The sequence below is a fragment of the Passer montanus genome, unplaced genomic scaffold (assembly GCF_014805655.1).
Source record: "Passer montanus isolate IOZ18808 unplaced genomic scaffold, ASM1480565v1 scaffold2, whole genome shotgun sequence".
Lineage (NCBI taxonomy): Eukaryota > Metazoa > Chordata > Aves > Passeriformes > Passeridae > Passer > Passer montanus.
In genome coordinates, this window is record NW_024366591.1 from 17,702,652 (window position 1) to 17,719,732 (window position 17,081).

Sequence of the window (17,081 nt, forward strand, 5' to 3'; positions counted from 1 at the left end):
GGAGCTTCAACAAGCCCCTTTCTTTAGCCCCTTTCCTCCCAGGAGTGCTTGATGCTCTGCTTAGTCCTGGACTGGTGCCTGGATCTGAAAGGAGAGTGCTGCCAGCTCTCCCACAGGGAAGTGGGATCCTCTTTTCCAGCCCTACCTCCACAAGTGACAGGCACCTGTGCCCCCAGGGTGAGCTGTGAGCAGGGCAGGCTCCAGTCCAGCATCCCAGTGCAATGAGCTGGAGGGCAGCAGCTTTCTCTTTTGTAATTTGGTCCAACTAAAGGTTTTTTTATTGCCAGTTTATTCCATAAAATACTGATTCCATGCAAGAACTGAAGTGAAAAAAATATGTATGAATAGAGCCTCAAACCTTCATGAAGATGGTACTACAATTCCAGTGGGTTTTACTGCAGTGATTTACAGTGCCATCACCTTGCTTGATGGAATTCCTGTTTCTTGATTGTGTAGGAAAGGGTCCATAATGGTTTTTAAAGTAAAACTGAATCCCATCACAGTTGCACAGACTTGTCCTGTGACAAGGATATGAACATGCCCTGCTGAGAAGGGCAGCTGAGCTGACAAATATATCAGCTTGTGCCTGATTTTCCCCACCTTAGCCCTAGTAAAGAACAAGTTACAGGGAATAAAACAGCTGTTTGCTGTGTGGCTGGGGATGAAGAGGGTAATGAAACATGATGCAGAATAAAAGTCAGCTGCAACTTGGCAACTCCCTTTTCCTCATAGCAAAGAAGATAACTTAGACTGTGTTAAGAATTATGATATTATACACACAGAATGATACGAGTGATTTTTACAGGCTGTGGTTTTAGAGTTGGCAAATTAGTCTTTTGACTAAGAAGACTGTGTTTAATCATTAATAGGTTGTTCTGAGTATTTTGGAGTTTCGCTATTATTGTTTATTCAAGCTGGTATCTAGCAACAAAGACGAGCATTTTAAAGGCAGCTAAAAACTGAACTTAAAAATAAACACAGTTCTTTCTACAAAGACAGCAGAGCTAAAAGCCTGTACAAATATTTGCAATGACAGCAACAATCAGAAATTTGTTGGTTGGGTTTAAAAGTGTTCTTGACCTCCCTGGCAGGGTTCTGAGGCCAGCAAGGTCACATAAAGAGACTATTTGCTTTGAGGTTGACTTGCACACATTTGGACAGTGCAGTATGCTGTTTCCTGTACTAGAAAAAAAGGTGTTGAAGTGGTGCCAGTACAGAAGAAAATGGTGCTCTGGAAAGGCAGCACAATGAGCTCTGGGCTGTCCTGTCCCAGGCATTTAATTACATGACTGATCAAATTGCTCCTAAGGTTTTGGCTATGTTAATGTTTTGTTATTCGTAGATCAGGAACTCCTTGTCATAGTACTTCAGAGCAGGGAAGCATTGGGATGGGGGCCCACAAAACCAAACCTGCTTTCAGATATATAAACATGTTAATTGTGAATGATTTGGTTAAAGGTAGTAATAATAAAGGGAAAACCACATGTAATATTTATACATAATTGTGTTTGGCAAGGGCACTGGCTGGTCTGGAATAAGTTGGAGAGGATTCCCCGTCATGCTGAAGAGGAAAACAGCTGATGATGTTAGCACTTCAGGTGGTCATTGCTTCAGCAGTGGATGTGTTGAAGGCACCAGAGCATCTCTGGTACCTGTTGGCAGTGAGCTCAGGTGATCACTTTCTGGCAGAATTCTTCCCTTTCTTCGCAAACGTCTCTTCCCTTCACTCCTGTTCTGCTCCTGTCCCAGCTCAATGGTACATTCTCCAGCTCAGAAGCAGGAGCTGACTGAGTTTTAGGAGCCCAGACAAAAGCCAGTTTTGTCTCAGTGCAGTGATAACGTGCAGCATTACCAATGGTCACCAGCATGGCTGGTGGTTCATCTAAGGTTTCTGTTGTGCAAAAACACAGGCTGAGGTGACTGGAAGCCCACTTGTGTGGGCAGCATCTCTGTAAAGCTGTGCCTGCGTGCTGCCTCTGCCTGCAGTGGTGGTGCCTTCTGGGGACACAGGCAGAGATCTTCAGGGAAATGCCTCTTGAGAGATCTGCAGGGAAATGCCTCTGTCTTTCAGGTGTATTGGAGACCTGGCTGAAATGCATCAGAGAGGGATCAGCAGTGAGTCCTTCAGCCAGTGATGCAGAGTAGGGAGTTGGCAGAGTAATTCCTGCAGCATCTCCTTTGGGATGATGGACACCTCCAGAGGAGCCAGCCAGCTGAGACCTGTGACAGCCTCGGGCTTCCTTAGGGAAAGGAGAGATAAACATCCCAGAGTAACTTTGGCTGTGCTTTTATTCTTTTGCTAGGTTTTTGACCTGGCCTGTCTGGGGCAGGTGGAGCGTAAATTGCTGCTAAATGGGTAGTGGGAACCAGGGCCAAAGGCTTCCCTGTTACTCTCCTCACCTAGTTTTATCTCAGCATCAGTATAACACACCTGTGAACTACTGCAAAAGTAGTTCCTCTTTATCACCTCATGGGGAAGGGGCCACAGGTGCTGCAGTTATTTTCACACTTCTAGCCAATATCTGCTGGGGAGATTTACCACTTGCCTGCAGCTAAAAAGATTCATTGTGAATTTATTACAGTTATTTTTCTCCTCCATAATAAGGCTATGCCAAGAAAAGTCAATAAAGAAGTATTTCCAGTTTTGCAGTTCTGGTTTTCAGATGCGATGTTTTAAAATATCAATACAGAATTTAATAAGAGTACATGCAGCTTACTTTTGGTGAAATTACAAAATCATCCAAAAAATATTTGACCTGTAAGTAGAAATATATACTATTGTATTCCAAGGAGATTTATCCCTCAATATTCAGACACAATAAGCATTAATTTTCAATTAGCAGCTCAGTTGCTCAGAGTAGTTAGGTTGCTCTTTTACATACAATGCTTTTAGTTGTTGTTATTTCTGTCCCCCCACATCTCTGTTATTGTGCCTGGATTTTTTCCCCTCCTGTTTTGGTGGAGGAGTTGCTTTGAACTTTGATATGATGTTTCATATATCTGGAAAATGTAACTTTCCATTTGCTGATTTTTCTCAAGTATTGGGGTTGAAGAAAAAAGAATAAGCAGCCTGCATTAAACCTATGATCCCTTTCCTTCTGGTTGGAGCCAGCTGTGTCCAGGGTGAGAGAGGAGGTAGCAAGAAGATTTTTGGCCAGATTACTTTCAAACCTGTATAACAGGATGGCTGAGCATTTGCTTGTTCCTTCTTCAGGAAGCTGGAAGTGTGGAAGTTAAGCATTTTATTGAAGAAGATTAAGAAGTTGTGTAGCTATTCCAGTAAGGACTGCATTGTGCCAAAATGTCAATAATTAATTTACAAACACATGCTTGTGGGCATATTGCAAGCATTGGTCAGATCTTTTTTTTTTCCCCCAGACCTTAAGAGAATCCCTGATGTGTTTTGCCATCAGAAACAGTTGAGAAGAGAGGTGGTGTGTGATTGTAGAGGTCTGACTGCAGTGCTCAATGCGCTGTAGAACACAACCAGCTCAGATGCCAGTGCAGATAGAGCAGACAAACTCTGAACCATGAAGTTTCTGCATGGAAAGTGTAATTCCATGAGGTAGCTCTGACTGGCTGTGTTGCCTTTGATAGTTTTAGTGTCTCTACAGAGCGTCCTACAATCACAACTTTGCTTTTTTTTTTCCTGTAGAATTAACCCCGTGGGAGTGAAAGCTGTATTGTGAAGTAATGCTGAAGCTGGAGGTTACAAGTGTGTTATCTGCATTCGGGATGCACTAGCAAGAGACAATTTCTGGTGATGATAGCCTGTAACCTGACAAACCAACAGTGCAACAGCACTTGAGGTGGTTATTGTGACCAGGAAAAAGAAAAAGCAACATTTTTTGCACTTTACCCCAATGATGCAGCAAGCACATGTCAAGCCATAAAGTTAACTCTGATTGATGTCCTGTTTCCTGTGTCATTAGTAGGAAGCCCAGGTCAGGTCTCCTGTTTGCTTGCTGGGGATCATTGTAGAATGCCCTGTCTTGTAGGACTAGGGCATTCTACCTAAGAGACAGACAGCTAAATAAGCTTTTCCAGGCTTTCAGCCAGTTAATCCCTGGTGTACAGCTAAGAAAGTGAGAACTAGAATAAATACATCGTTGTTTGTATCTCTGGTCATATTTCTTCTCTGCACACTGCAGAAGAGAGCAGTGTGGCTGAGCATCCCTCTGAGCCACACGGCTCTGAAATGCGGAGCCCTGAGCATCCCTGTGCTTCCCTCTTTTCCTTTGAACTACCTGTGTGGAGCCCTGAGCATCCATGCTGTGACTCTCAGGGAAGCACAGGCTTCCCTCTTTTCCTTTGAACTACCTGTGTAGCAGTACCTGTGCTTTTTGCAGAGCTTAGGTAGGGGCTCATCACAGGCAGAACAGATTGTGGACTTCTGAGCTTTTTGAACTTTCCACTCTTGCCACGTTTGGCTTTTCAAGGTGGAAGCAACGGGAGTTACAAGGTTTGGACTTGAAGCTATTTCTAGACTTTGGCACTGCTGATCCAACAACCCCAAGTGTGATTCCAACAACCCCAGAGGCATTTGTGTGTGTATCTATGTAGAAACCTGGAGGTGTTCAGGCCATTGTCTCCATCCCTGCTGTGGTTATCCTAGGAGGATTCCCTCTGGCTCTTCCAGGGCAGCAGCCAGCCTCCCTGTGAAGTAGCCACTACCCAGCCTGCTCAGCTGATTGCCAGCAGGAGGTCCAATTAACATTTGGCAATATTGGCAGTTCCATATGGAAACTACCACTCTGCCACCCACATTTGAACTTCAGCTTTTTCCTTTCATTTAATTAAAACACAATCAAGTCAATTAGCTCATGACAGAGTTTCTCCAAAGTTAAACTCCAGATGTATGGCAAGACAAAAGCATGCAGATGCCAATTCAATGTGCTGCCTGGAGGTAGATCATATCTCTCCCATTTACCAGTTTATCCACCATGGATTAGCTGTATTTTTTTCCCTTTAAAGTAGGTTAAAAAAAAACAACAACAAAAACCAAAACAAAATAAACACCCACAAAACAAAAATGTGAGAAAGGAAAAAAAAAATTCCATCTGGTTCAGGTCAGGAAAAATAATAATTTGAGATACTTATTGAAAATGACATTTACAGTGTCAAAATGACTTCTGATTTTTAATGACTACGTCAAACCTTTTATCATGCAGTGTCTTGAAGTTTGCCAGGAAGCTCAAACAATAAGCAGCTTATATTCTATAGTAAGTTGAAGACTTACTGCTAATTTGGGATAATAGGCAGCTGCAAAAGCATGTCATCATTTTGCTGGCATAAAAACCACAATTTCCAACTCTGTGCCCTCTGGCAAGGTGGTTTGGAAAATCATATTGTTGTCAGAAGAGGTTTTGAGGTCTCAATAAACCAAGATGACTTTTGCAGCACATCTCTGCGAGGCATCAGGGTGCAGTGGGAGGAAGAGGAAAAAAAGCCTGTACTAGCTAACTGGTAGTTAATAAGCACAGAAATTGTATCCAAATCCACATGTCAGGTAACTCTGAACTGGGGCCAAGGCATCCATCTTCTGCTGCATTTCTCAATTCATTCATGGTTAGATGAGGAATACCCTGAGTCACCTGTATTCTGACAGGATGAAAAGGTTTTCCTTTTCACATGCTTTAAGAGTGATGTGGTGATACCATGGCAATACTGCAAGAGAACTATTGCTAGTGAAAGTATTAGGTACCAGTGTAACCTCAGTACCTTGATATCAGTGGGGCACTTGATTCTGTGCCTTTATCCCTCTTGGTTATGTTGTCCAGCTATAAGAGGAGGACTTTTCCTTCGTCTTGCCCCTCTTAACCTTGCTGTATGACAAGGATCCAGAGCAGCCTTGCAGTACAGGTGGGTAAGCCTTGGTTGATGTGGGTGAGAGAAGGGATTGCAACATGAAAGATGCAGCACGGTGGGGAAAGAAGAGAGCTTGACATTCTGCTGGCACCATCTTGTACTTAACAGCTCTGATGTGAGAAAGAATCCCTTAAATACATACCAGTACTCCAGCAGGATTGGATTAGATCAGTTGTGTAGAAAGGTGCTGGTGAGGGGAGCGCAGGTTAGGTTCTTCTGCTGGCTTTTCATTTTCACTGCCAAGAGAAAAAAATATACAGAAGCAAAAAATACAGAACATCTAAAGTAATAAATATATTACTCTTTTCTTTTGATCATTAATTTCTTTAAGTCAAAATTCTTTTAAAAATAGTCTTGCTGCATTCTGATCACAAGGCCTGGAACCAGCAGAAACACACTATTTAGTTCACAATAATTGATATTAGACTTGCTTGAAATGATCTGGTGGGTTGTTCTTCTGTTGCATTTTGCTCTTATAAAGTTAGTCGTAAGTACTTATCTGAAAAAAGTGTTAGTGTGTGCCCGTGCTGACATCTTAGTGTCGAAGGGTACCATGCCCTGGGAAAACTGTGATGGTTTCACACACCTGCCTCAGGCACACAGCATCTCTGGAAATCATTCACAGCAGTAAAGTGTTTCCTCAGCAGCTACAGCACTGCTTACTGCAAGTAGCTTTCCTGGGATAACACATGTTCAGTCATCTCTAAGCATTTGTAGGAAAGTCAGGGTCATCCATAGGCTGATCTAATCTTCTCTGGCTGCTCACAAGCTTGAGGAGGGGCTGTCCTTTTTGTGCATTTCATCTGATTGACAGCCCATGTGGCACGATTTGGCTTTGTGGCATCTTCTCTAGCCTTGTTGTTGGTCTTTTGCAGCAAGATCTCCTCATTGTGGGACATCGATGTGCAGGATTCATATCCTCACTTATTGTTCTTGTGCACCCAGCTGATCCTGCAGCTGGAAAATCTTCACCTAGGGCAAAGGACTGGAATATGGTCATGCAAATTATGCAGGTACTATAGCCAGAAGTCCTAGTGTCAAATGTATTAATAATGTTCATTGAATGCAATGAAGTGACTCACTGGCTTTTTGAAGAAGGCAGGACTTCAAGACACTATATATACAAATAATAGAGTAACACAAATCAGCAAGCTCCTCTAAACCTCAGAGAGCTAAGATGTTTCTTTTCCCCTCAGTGAATATGTGTAATGTTTATAATGATTAATAGAAGGTAGATAAGTTCTCTGAGGTGAAAAATTCACCACTTTATTCTTAAGTAGTACATGGCCTATAAAGCAAATAGTGTGCATCTGAAGCACCAGTTTCAAACGCTGTGGAGTGTTTCAAACAAGAGGAGTAATAACTTCTGTAAAAATATTTTTATAAATGCTCTGAAATGTCATTGCTGAAATTGTGGGGTTTTTTCTAAATAGTTTATTAATTGATATAATGTGCTAGCTTGTGAATATATATGTATACATATAATATATGTACTTTTGAATAAAAATAAGTTCCTTTGTCTAGACATATTACTTAGATTATTTCTAAAGTTAGTCTGCAATATCTGGCTATGCTTATTCCTTCTTTTCAAATAAATTTTTCAAATGAGGGGATTGGTACATGGACCATGGATTAGTAAATTCCCAATTTTGAACACTTGTTGAACTCACTAGATAAATCAACTCCTTGCCTTTTATTGTCAGAAGGAATTAATGTTGACATCTGTTTTCAAGATTCAATCTTCCTGAATAGAATTATTTTCCATGAATTTCATGTATTTGCTCAGTTTGAAGCAGACAGATCTCTCTAGCTAGGATGAATATGATTATTTTGGAGTCACCAGTTTTCAGCAGAGGGCAGAACAGGGACCAATACAAATCTGTATTTCTCTGTAGGAAGCCATTGGAGCCCTAATTCTCCTCTATTTCTGCTGCAAGGCACAGGATGAAAACATCTAGATGAGTTTTTTTTGGAAGTGGTCTCCTGCAATGGGCTGTACTCCATGACTCAGGAACATGTGAAAAGAATAGCTTTCCACACCAGTAGCACAGCCTTTCTGAGCCACTGGAGAGAAGAGCATGGGTTTTGTCCTGCTGCCTCAAGGGTGGGTAGCCTCTCACTCCCCTGAGCTGGTATCTCACTGCTGCTGCTGCCAGTGAGATATTGCCTGGCTCCTGCCCCTGCTGCCTCAAGGATGGGTAGCCTCTCACTCCACTGAGCTGATGTCTCACTGCTGCTGCCAGTGAGATATTGCCTGGCTCCTGCTCCAGGACCGAACTCTACAGCCAGCAGGTCCTGGTCTCTTTTCTTCATGGCTTCACTTCTGAGTATTTGGATTTACTAGTGCTGATTTCACAGAGAAGCCATGTGTTTCTGCATCCCATAGCAGCATGGGAATCTTGACTGGGAGGGACTCAGGAGGTTACTTAGAGCAGGACTGTTCCTTGACAGTAGGTGAGGTCAGGGCCAGAAGGAGCTTTGGAGGTTTGCCTGGCTGATCCTTCACATCCTCCCAGGACCTGTTCCAGTGCTGCACTACCCAACTCCTGGTGGTGTTTTCCTTACCTCTTTTACCTGGCTTTTCCTGGCTGCAAACTGTGGCACACATCCCTTCTTATGTCAGCTGGAATTGCAAAGATAAATTTTGCTCTCTTGTCTTTGTACATACACTCCAAATAACTGTAATTCTCCCTGAGATCCACAGTTTCCACTAGATGCTTCTGCATTCCATAGGGGACTGCACTCCATAGGCAGTGCCTGTAAGCCTGGACAAAAGTGCAGTTCCTAAATTCAGGCAAGGCACCCGCACAGGGCTCCTTGTGCTGCCCTGTGCCTCTCTGCAAAGCTTCCCTCTGCCTTTGCTGATCTTGTCATCTCTCTCCTGGCTTCTCAGGATGTGTTGGGGGTAGCGGCTTCATTTTAAGGCAGTCTCATTTTAAATCTCTCTCCTTGTTCTCCAGGGCACACCAGTGAGGAAGTTTATCACTAGTTTTAACTTCATAGACTTCAGTGAAGTTATACAATGAATCTTTCTTGCCAGTACTTTATTTAAAAACACTGGAAATAAGGTTTCTTGGACTCTGTTTGCATTACATCAGCTTTCTCACAGAAAAGATTTTTTTAAAATTTTTTTTTAGCATCCTGGATAGTCTAAAGCCTAGGACAAATATAGGATTCATTACATGTCATTTGTCTGAGAAACAGAATAATAAGATTGCACCATAATATTATGCGGCTGAATATGTGTCTTTTTAGCAGCTAGGTCACAGAACCAGGATTCAGGAAGCTATTTGGCAAACATAAAATTAAGCACTTAATAATTCTGTGCCTCATATTTTCCATCTGTAAAATGGGGACATTGGTATTTCTTTGAATAGCATTTCTGATTTAATGATCTATGATTATCATTACTGTTGTTCAGAGTGGCATCAAATCAGTTCCGAATTGGTTATAATTAGAATTTTTAGATGAATGAAAGCAATTACAGAGCATATAGGCCACAAACAGTTAAGCCTATGATTAATTTTGTGTCTCTAAGTAATGGCAGTTACTTTGTTGCTCATAGGAGTGAAATTCAGCACATTGGAAGTGTTTGCAGGACTACAAATGGAAGGCTTTAAGAAACATTCATTCTTCAACAGCAATAAATAATAGTAGATTTCTCAGGGTACTTTATTTTAACTGTATGCTACAGGATGTTGTGGGATGAGTCTTAATTGGTTCACAAAACTCAAAGTTTGCTAAGTATTGACTTTCATATCAGTCTATATGTTTTTGCAGTAAAGAAATCCTTCTTTAAGTTTTGGCTCCAGTTCAAAAGCTTATTGTTAAATACTTTTTGTTAGTAAGAAGCATGGCAGGCTGTGCTGGGAAGGACTGATTACCAGGCATATCAAACAGACCTGTTCCCATTCCACTGCCAGAACAGTTATCTTTAGAGTTTGTTTAAGAAAGGATTAATTTTACCCAAAAGAAACAGTTTATGTTTTCACATTGCAAGGGTTTTGTTTTCTATGTGATGATAGCTCATTATTCAACTTCACCAGGATTGGGAAAAACTCACCCAAACATATGTTGGAAGAAATTCTCCTGTAGTGATAGAAAACCACCGGAGTGTGCAAATACACCAGATGAGCATCACGAGATGCAAGTTCTGGACAGCTGCAGTTGTGGTGCTGAGAAGCACTGAAGCCCAGGGCTGCCTTCTGGAACAGGAAAAATCCATGTTGATGCACACACAGCCTGTTGCAATCTGGGAGTGGAGGAGTTTAGCTGTACTATTGGGTACTATTTGGGTACTATTTTGTTTTCCATCCTTCAGTTATTTTTATTTCTTTTCTTTATACAGTTGATGGTTTGGACAAGGCTTCAATTGCTAACTCAGATGGACCAGCCCCAGGATCCCAAACTCCCCCCTTCAAGAGGAAGGGCAAACTCTCCAACATTGGCAAAATCTTTAAACCTTGGAAATGGCGGAAGAAGAAGACCAGTGACAAATTCAGAGAAACATCAGCAGGTATTTCTGTGGTCCTTTGGTGAAAAATAGTAGAAAACACTGTGATGGTTTTGCAGGGTAATATTTGAAAAGCTCTTTGAACTTGTTAGATGGCAAGCATTATTTAGGTATTTGACATGCAGAAAAACAGTTTGATCCTTGGCAAGGAAAAACTGAATCTTGTTCAGCTTCTGTCTTGAACCTATCCCCTAAAATACACAGCTGATTTGTTTACTATACATATCCTCAAATATATTGGAAAATCTCCCTGTCCTCCTGGTAGTCAGTGACTTGAATTATGAAACAAACCTTGCCTTTGTGAGGACAGAAGTCTGGGGGAGAAGCAGATGTAGCCATGGCCAGCAGAAGAACAAGGATCAGCTCTGCAGCCGCTGCCTTCAGAGGGGCTGCTCTGGCCTTTCACCTCCCCACTGACCTGGATGGAGGATGGTCTGAAATCAAATGCTGTGATTGAATTATATTCTGTCTGAAAAAGAGGGATACTAAAGGCTGGGATTTAGTTAGCCAAACATAGTTGTTTGGGGCCACCTGAGATGCTCTGGGGTATCCTGGCTGCTCTCCCAGAAGGTTTGATATCATATTTGTCATCCCTGTGCAGACAGCTCCAAAATCCTGGGGCATCTGAAGTGGCTGTAGACATCCATGTTTAGAAAACTGAATGCCACCCTGAATATATGTGTGTGTGTGTGTCTTTGTGTCACTGCTCTAGCCAAACTTTCTCTTCAAAAATCCCAAAATTATGGTTTGGGATTCAAACGTTTGATGTTGTGGTTTCCTAAACTTGAATCTAATTAGATTCCAGTGAGCTTCTGTGAGATCTTTATATTCATTTTCACACTGCAAGCCCTCTGTCTACTGTCCTCCAAGGCTGTAGGCAATGAAACCAATGCTAGTCTCCTCAGGTGTTTTCAGTAAGCTCCCCTGAACTCTTAGAGGTACACTGCTTGACATTTTAAACCCATATCAACCCGTGACAGTTACAGCAAGGAGCCCTATGGTCTGACAGTGAAACTTCTAAACCAAACTTTTTTTTACACAAAAAGGAAAAATAAGCCATTTTCTCTGGTGTCTTCATCACTCCAGATGCCAGCTGAAGTTTTGAACAGATTTCTGAGATCTTCAAATCCTTCTTTCTCTCCTTTTTCTCTTTTTTTTTCATTTTCCCACATACCCTGCAACAAACCCCCCACAATTTCTTCTACTACTGAAATAAAAAAAAAAATCCCCTCAGTCTGATATCTCCTTCATTGCTTCCCATTTCCTTCATCTTTCCCAGTACTTTTATCATATTGCTAAAGCAAAGTTATTTCTAGTTAATGACTCTTGTGTTCTGCAGCTTTTCCTGGACAGGTGTGTGATTTTATATGCAATGAGTGCTTCAGAGTAATGACCATTCATAAGCTGTGTATACAGAGATTCCCTAAACTTTCACAACCTATTAGCATGTGTTAAACTGTTATGCCATTAAATAATAATGCATGTATCATTTTTCAATTATTTTTAAAAAAATAATATCTGGTAAGTTAATGTTAAAGGTTGTATTTCTTACAATGTATTGTCTTTCTTCCAAGGGCCTGAATCCAGTCTTGCAAGCATGACACATCAATTCTTATAATACCAAGGCAGAGCATGTGTTAGTATTTCTTTCACAAAAGCAGGAAATGAAGCACAAAGAAATTAAGGTCAACATTTTACATTTTCAAAAGTGCCTCCTTAGATACTTACTCTACATAATTTGCTAGTCTGGTTCATGATGATGTGGTCCCTCAAGACACTGATTTGATTTTAAACTGTTCATGGATCACTTATGTTTGTGTATGTGCTTCATTTGAGGCTGGAACTTGAATTGAGTAGTTTGAATTGCATTCATCCTGCCTTAGATGGCAATTTCAGGGATGAATAAATATAGTATTCCCTGTATTTCTTGAGGAAATAGACCCAGGACCAATGGAGGCTGAGAAGAGGCATTGACGTGGCAAGCTGCCTCTTGTTGCTTGCTTAGTGACACGGCAGAAGAAACTTGCTTATCTGACTTGAGAAGGAAATGGGAAGATGTCCATTCAAAATAAAAATCCTACAGGATATCCTCTTCCTCACACTACTCAATCAGAGGTGTATTTTCAATACCAAGTGGGGGCTGTCTGTGTGCCTGCCCCTTACATGCAGGAAGCCCATTTCCTGGCCTGGGACCATGGGAAAGAGCACGATGATCCTCATCCGTTGCCAGTTCCCTTAACAGGGCTTCAGCATGGTAAATCCACATGTGGCTGAAGAAAGGGTTTCTTCTAAAACAGAACGTGGGCTATTGGAAGGAGCCCTCACTACTTTCTCTGAGTTTTCAACAGGCTTTTTGAAATAGGTTCTTGCCACAGCCTTGCCAGGACATGTACCATGGAGCACTTTTTGTCTTAGGAGCAACTGGAAGATGTTCCTAAACAGCAAATACCACAAGCATCACAAAAGGAGGGATGTTTAGATGTCAGATGTTAATATCTGTGCCAATGTGGGAATGATGGTTGGAATTTTCCCCTTTAGCAATGTGTTTTCCACGCTCTGTCTCAGAAAGTCTGTTCTTTGGGCACTGGCTGTATGCTTTTTGCCTAGAGGGCTTTCAGAATCAAGGAAAAACAAACATAAAATGCCATCATGTCAAGGGTTTCTCTCCTCTGCAATGTTTTGCTGCAAAGGAAAATACAGCAGTTTATGTCTTGGCACAAAGCAGATGCCACTTCAAAGCTTCACTGCAAAAGTGTATACAGAGAGGGATAAGAATGCAATTTTAGCTCTTACTAGGTCAGAGAAAAATTAATAATCAGAATTATCTCAAGCTTCTCTTAGAGGAACAAAACTAAGTACTGGAGAATATCCAGAATCTCGCAGCACTCTTCAAGTCACAGAATGGGTTTTAAGACTGCCTGAGGTTTGCAGCTGCTGACCATCACTAAGCAGTCTTTTTAGTGGGGATGAGGAAGGGGGAGAGAGAGAGAAGCTGCTTTTTGAGGTAAACTGTTCCCATTATTAGTGTTACTATTATTTGTATTGGGCAAAAAAGCAAATATTTGTAAAGGGGAGTAAGATTTACTGCAGTAAATGAGGGCTGCATAAAATACAATAAATTTACATCCTTTCTGATGGTTACACCTGAAGTCAGGGCAAGTTTTGCTGCTGGCTGCAGCAGGGGAAGGATTTTTACCTGGGATTTTCTGATTGTTCTGCATCATGAGACTGGAGACTGCCTGCCTGCCTGCCTCCCTCACATCAGCCTTCTTCAGTAGGCAAGGACTCATAACCAGTTACCCTCACAGTCAGAACTGATCTCTTTGTAAAAAATCTCAATACTTACATGTACACAGATGGAGAAATTGTTCTTCCCATTTTATTATTGCCTAAAATTGTAAGAAGATTGGTGCTGATAGTTGGTCAGCTGGTCACTCAGCCTAATTGCACAGAGTTTTAAAAATCTCAAAGCAGTCTGCTGAGCTAATTACTTTTGGCTACCGTTGTGTCTCAGTAAGCTCCCCTAAAATGATAGAAAGTCAAGCATTCAGAAGTGAGGAAATGTTTGAACGATGGTTCTGGGTGACAACATGGTACAAAATACTTTTGTATTTTAAATTACACATTTACTATGTAAATGTGAAATATATTGCATAATCTAAAATAAACCAAATTTGTTGCATAATGTGCAATAAAACATAAATTATTATGATGAGTGCACACTGACTAATAACACCCAGTATAATTTCCTAAGTTGACAGGCTGCTCATTCCTCTTATACAAGGGGACATATTTTTGCCACTTTGATTCAAATTAAGATTCTGCCTTTTTCTTTGTAGGAATTAAAATTATGGTACTAGCAGTGAACACTAGCTTGATTTTTTTAAATGTTCTTTCCATGGGCCAAATAATGTTTAAAATAAATTAGCTTTTCAAGCTGAATTAATTGAGCTTAATCAGTTTAAATAAAACCACCAATCATGGCTAGCATTTTAGAAGATGGAGGACTGGGATTTAAGCTTCTTATCTGTTCACAAATTTTCTAATATGTGAAATGGAGATAGTTATGTCTCTGGGTTGTTATGAAACCTGTGTAATTTATGAAATGCTTTGAGGTTTTTTAGTTGAAGTGTAAGGGGTTCATGCCTTTTAATGACAATTGGCATTTCCCATGATAATTAATTCCATACAGTTGTTAATTCAATGTTGTAGAACTGAAAAAAAAAAATTATCCTGAAAACTAGAGAGAGGCATGAAGGGGGAAGGTCTGATTCAATGTTCTTAACTTGATGGAAAAAGCATTATTGTTTTCAGGTGGCATTGAATTGTCCCACAGATATGTAAGAGATCATCTCATTTCACTGTCCCCAAGAAAAGAGATGTTAAAAGGGAGTAGAGAGGAAAAAAAGAGTGGGAATTAAATAATATTTATCATAGTTATAAAATAATAGTAATAAAATAATTTTAATAAAAACAAGTAGTAGAAATAGTAATAAAATAATATTTAGAGTGCCAGCAACAAAACAAGTATAAAGTGCATGTGTAAGGTGCTCATCCTTCAGGGCTGTGTCAAAGGAAATTTCACCCTGCTTGTGAATGCACCTGCTCTCTAGAAGGACCAAGACACCCCACCCACGCCTGGCCACATAGTCCTCCGTCTTCATGACCACCCATCTCTTTTAAAACAGTATTTAAAACAGTCCCCTACGTGAAAAACTCTTTGCAAGCCTAGGGTGTGTTCCTGTGCCAATGTGTGTGACAAGGCACATGCTTTAAAAAACACGGGGAAATACAGTTTCTCTTCCAGAAACTGGAAGAGCTTGTGAGTAACTTAGGTATGGGACCCAAGGCAGCCTAACTTGATCAGAGTTCAGGCTACCACACTCTTCCCAGGGAGGCTGGCTGGTATTGAGAGTCTGCAGCCACACTCATGGGCTCCTTTGTGCTGTCAAATGTGACTTGAATGCTGCAGAGCTCTGACCTTTAATGGACAAATCCCTCAAAGTACCTGAGTATATAGACACAGACTTAATGCCAGCTTACGTGTTCTTGAGCCAGTAATGCTTGCATTTGTGAGCTCTTGATCTCACAGGCATGAGTAGCTGGAGCTGGACTGGTTAAAATGTTTACTCCCTCCAGCTCTTCTGCCAGGAGTTGGTGCTGTTTTGATGGGGAAATGCATCCTATGTTGAGGAGCTGCTGAATCCCTGCACTTTGCCCTGTGAGAAGTTAACCTGGTACTGTAACTTTGGGAAGTACAGAATCTGAGGGACTTTTTACAAGTGTGTGTAATGATAGAACAAAGGAAAATGGCTTTAAACTGGATTAGATGTTAGGAAGAAATTCTTCGAGGGTGATAAGGCACTGAACAGGTTGCCCAGAGTTGTTGTGGATGCCCATTGCTGTAGGCATTCAAGAACAGGTTGGATGGGTCTTTAAGCAACCTGGGTTAGTGGGAGGTGTCCCTGCCCATGGCAGAGGGGTTGGAATGAGATGGTTTAAGTTCCCTTCCAGCTGAAACCCAAATTCTGTCATTCTGTTCAACCATCCCCTTCACTGATGGAGAAGGGGAGTGGGGAGCTGTAAGCAGTGATGCCTTCAGGCACCTGAGGTCAGCCAGTCTGGTGGTGTCAGGAGCTGAGTACCTGCTGCTGGGAAAGGTGTTTTGCTAGGCATGAAGGGCAGCTTTCTCCAAAGAGTCAAACTGCCTTTCTCCATGCCTTCACAGGAGCCTGTCACTCCACTGTGTGTCTGAGTCACTCCAGCTGGGCTGGCACAAGTGAGATTAAACACTGCACGAGGTTTTATCACTCCACATACAGCATTCAGACTGACCCTAGAGAGTGTTGAATTGGTTAATGAGACAAATAGCCCTTTCCCATTGCATTAATAGGATGAAGTCCAGCACAGCTGAAGCTTCACCACATGCCCTCAGCTTGAGGTCCAAATTTCACATGGATTTTGGTGTCTGTATGTAAAAAGAATCAGGATGGGAGACTGACTATGAGACTACCTTTTCCTAACAGGGAAGTCAGGACTTTACAAGTAGTGCTCACATTTTGTGACCATTATGCACCATGGTCCCATGGATCATTACAGTAATGTCCCAGATCACTGCATTGGTTTGGGGATGGGATGCAATGTGGAGCTATTCTGTTCTAACATCTGTAATGCTTTTCCCTATAAAACTATTCAGCATTTTTCCCATGGGAAATAAACATAATAATTAGAATGCTTCTTGCCAAAGTCCTGGGGGTTTTGTGTATACAAGTTGGTTTTGGTTGGGTTTTTTTTGACCTAAAACCAGGATGCTGTATTTTTTTTCCATGAAAGTCAATCAGCATTGATCGATGAGGACGTTATTTCCTTTTAGAACGCAACTTTCTGGCTTCTGTTAAAGGTTGTTTTTGTTGGGTTTTTTTTCCTTTAAATAGCTTGCCTGTCACAAGGGCTACTCTGTGAGTTGCTTTCTCTGAGCAGGATTTGTGTCTCGCTACTCGAAACCTGTACAAAGCAGATGAAGGTATCTGCAGCTGAGCTACTCAATCTAGTCAGTGGGAAAAAGGTGCTTTTACATGTTAAATGCCTATGCTAGGATGAGTTCAATTTCACCCTGAAAGTACCGTTTTGCCATTGACCATAAAAGAAGCCTCAAGGAGACTTGCTTGAGCTGAAGATTTTGGATCATATGAGTCCTCAC

At 41.4% G+C, this 17,081-nt stretch overlaps 1 protein-coding gene across 6 annotated transcripts in view; it reads left to right on the forward strand.

Moving 5' to 3' along the window:
* Positions 1-17,081, forward strand: part of PHACTR2 (phosphatase and actin regulator 2) — a 132,055-nt gene that overhangs the window by 74,992 nt on the left and 39,982 nt on the right. For all 6 annotated transcript variants that reach the window (XR_005627227.1, XM_039706822.1, XM_039706827.1 and 3 more), the window contains exon 2: positions 10,217-10,384. Coding sequence is in view for 5 of the 6 variants with exons in the window: in XM_039706822.1 (XP_039562756.1) it covers positions 10,217-10,384 (168 nt within the window). In the remaining variant the exon portion in view is untranslated. The remainder of the gene's footprint in view (positions 1-10,216; positions 10,385-17,081) is intronic.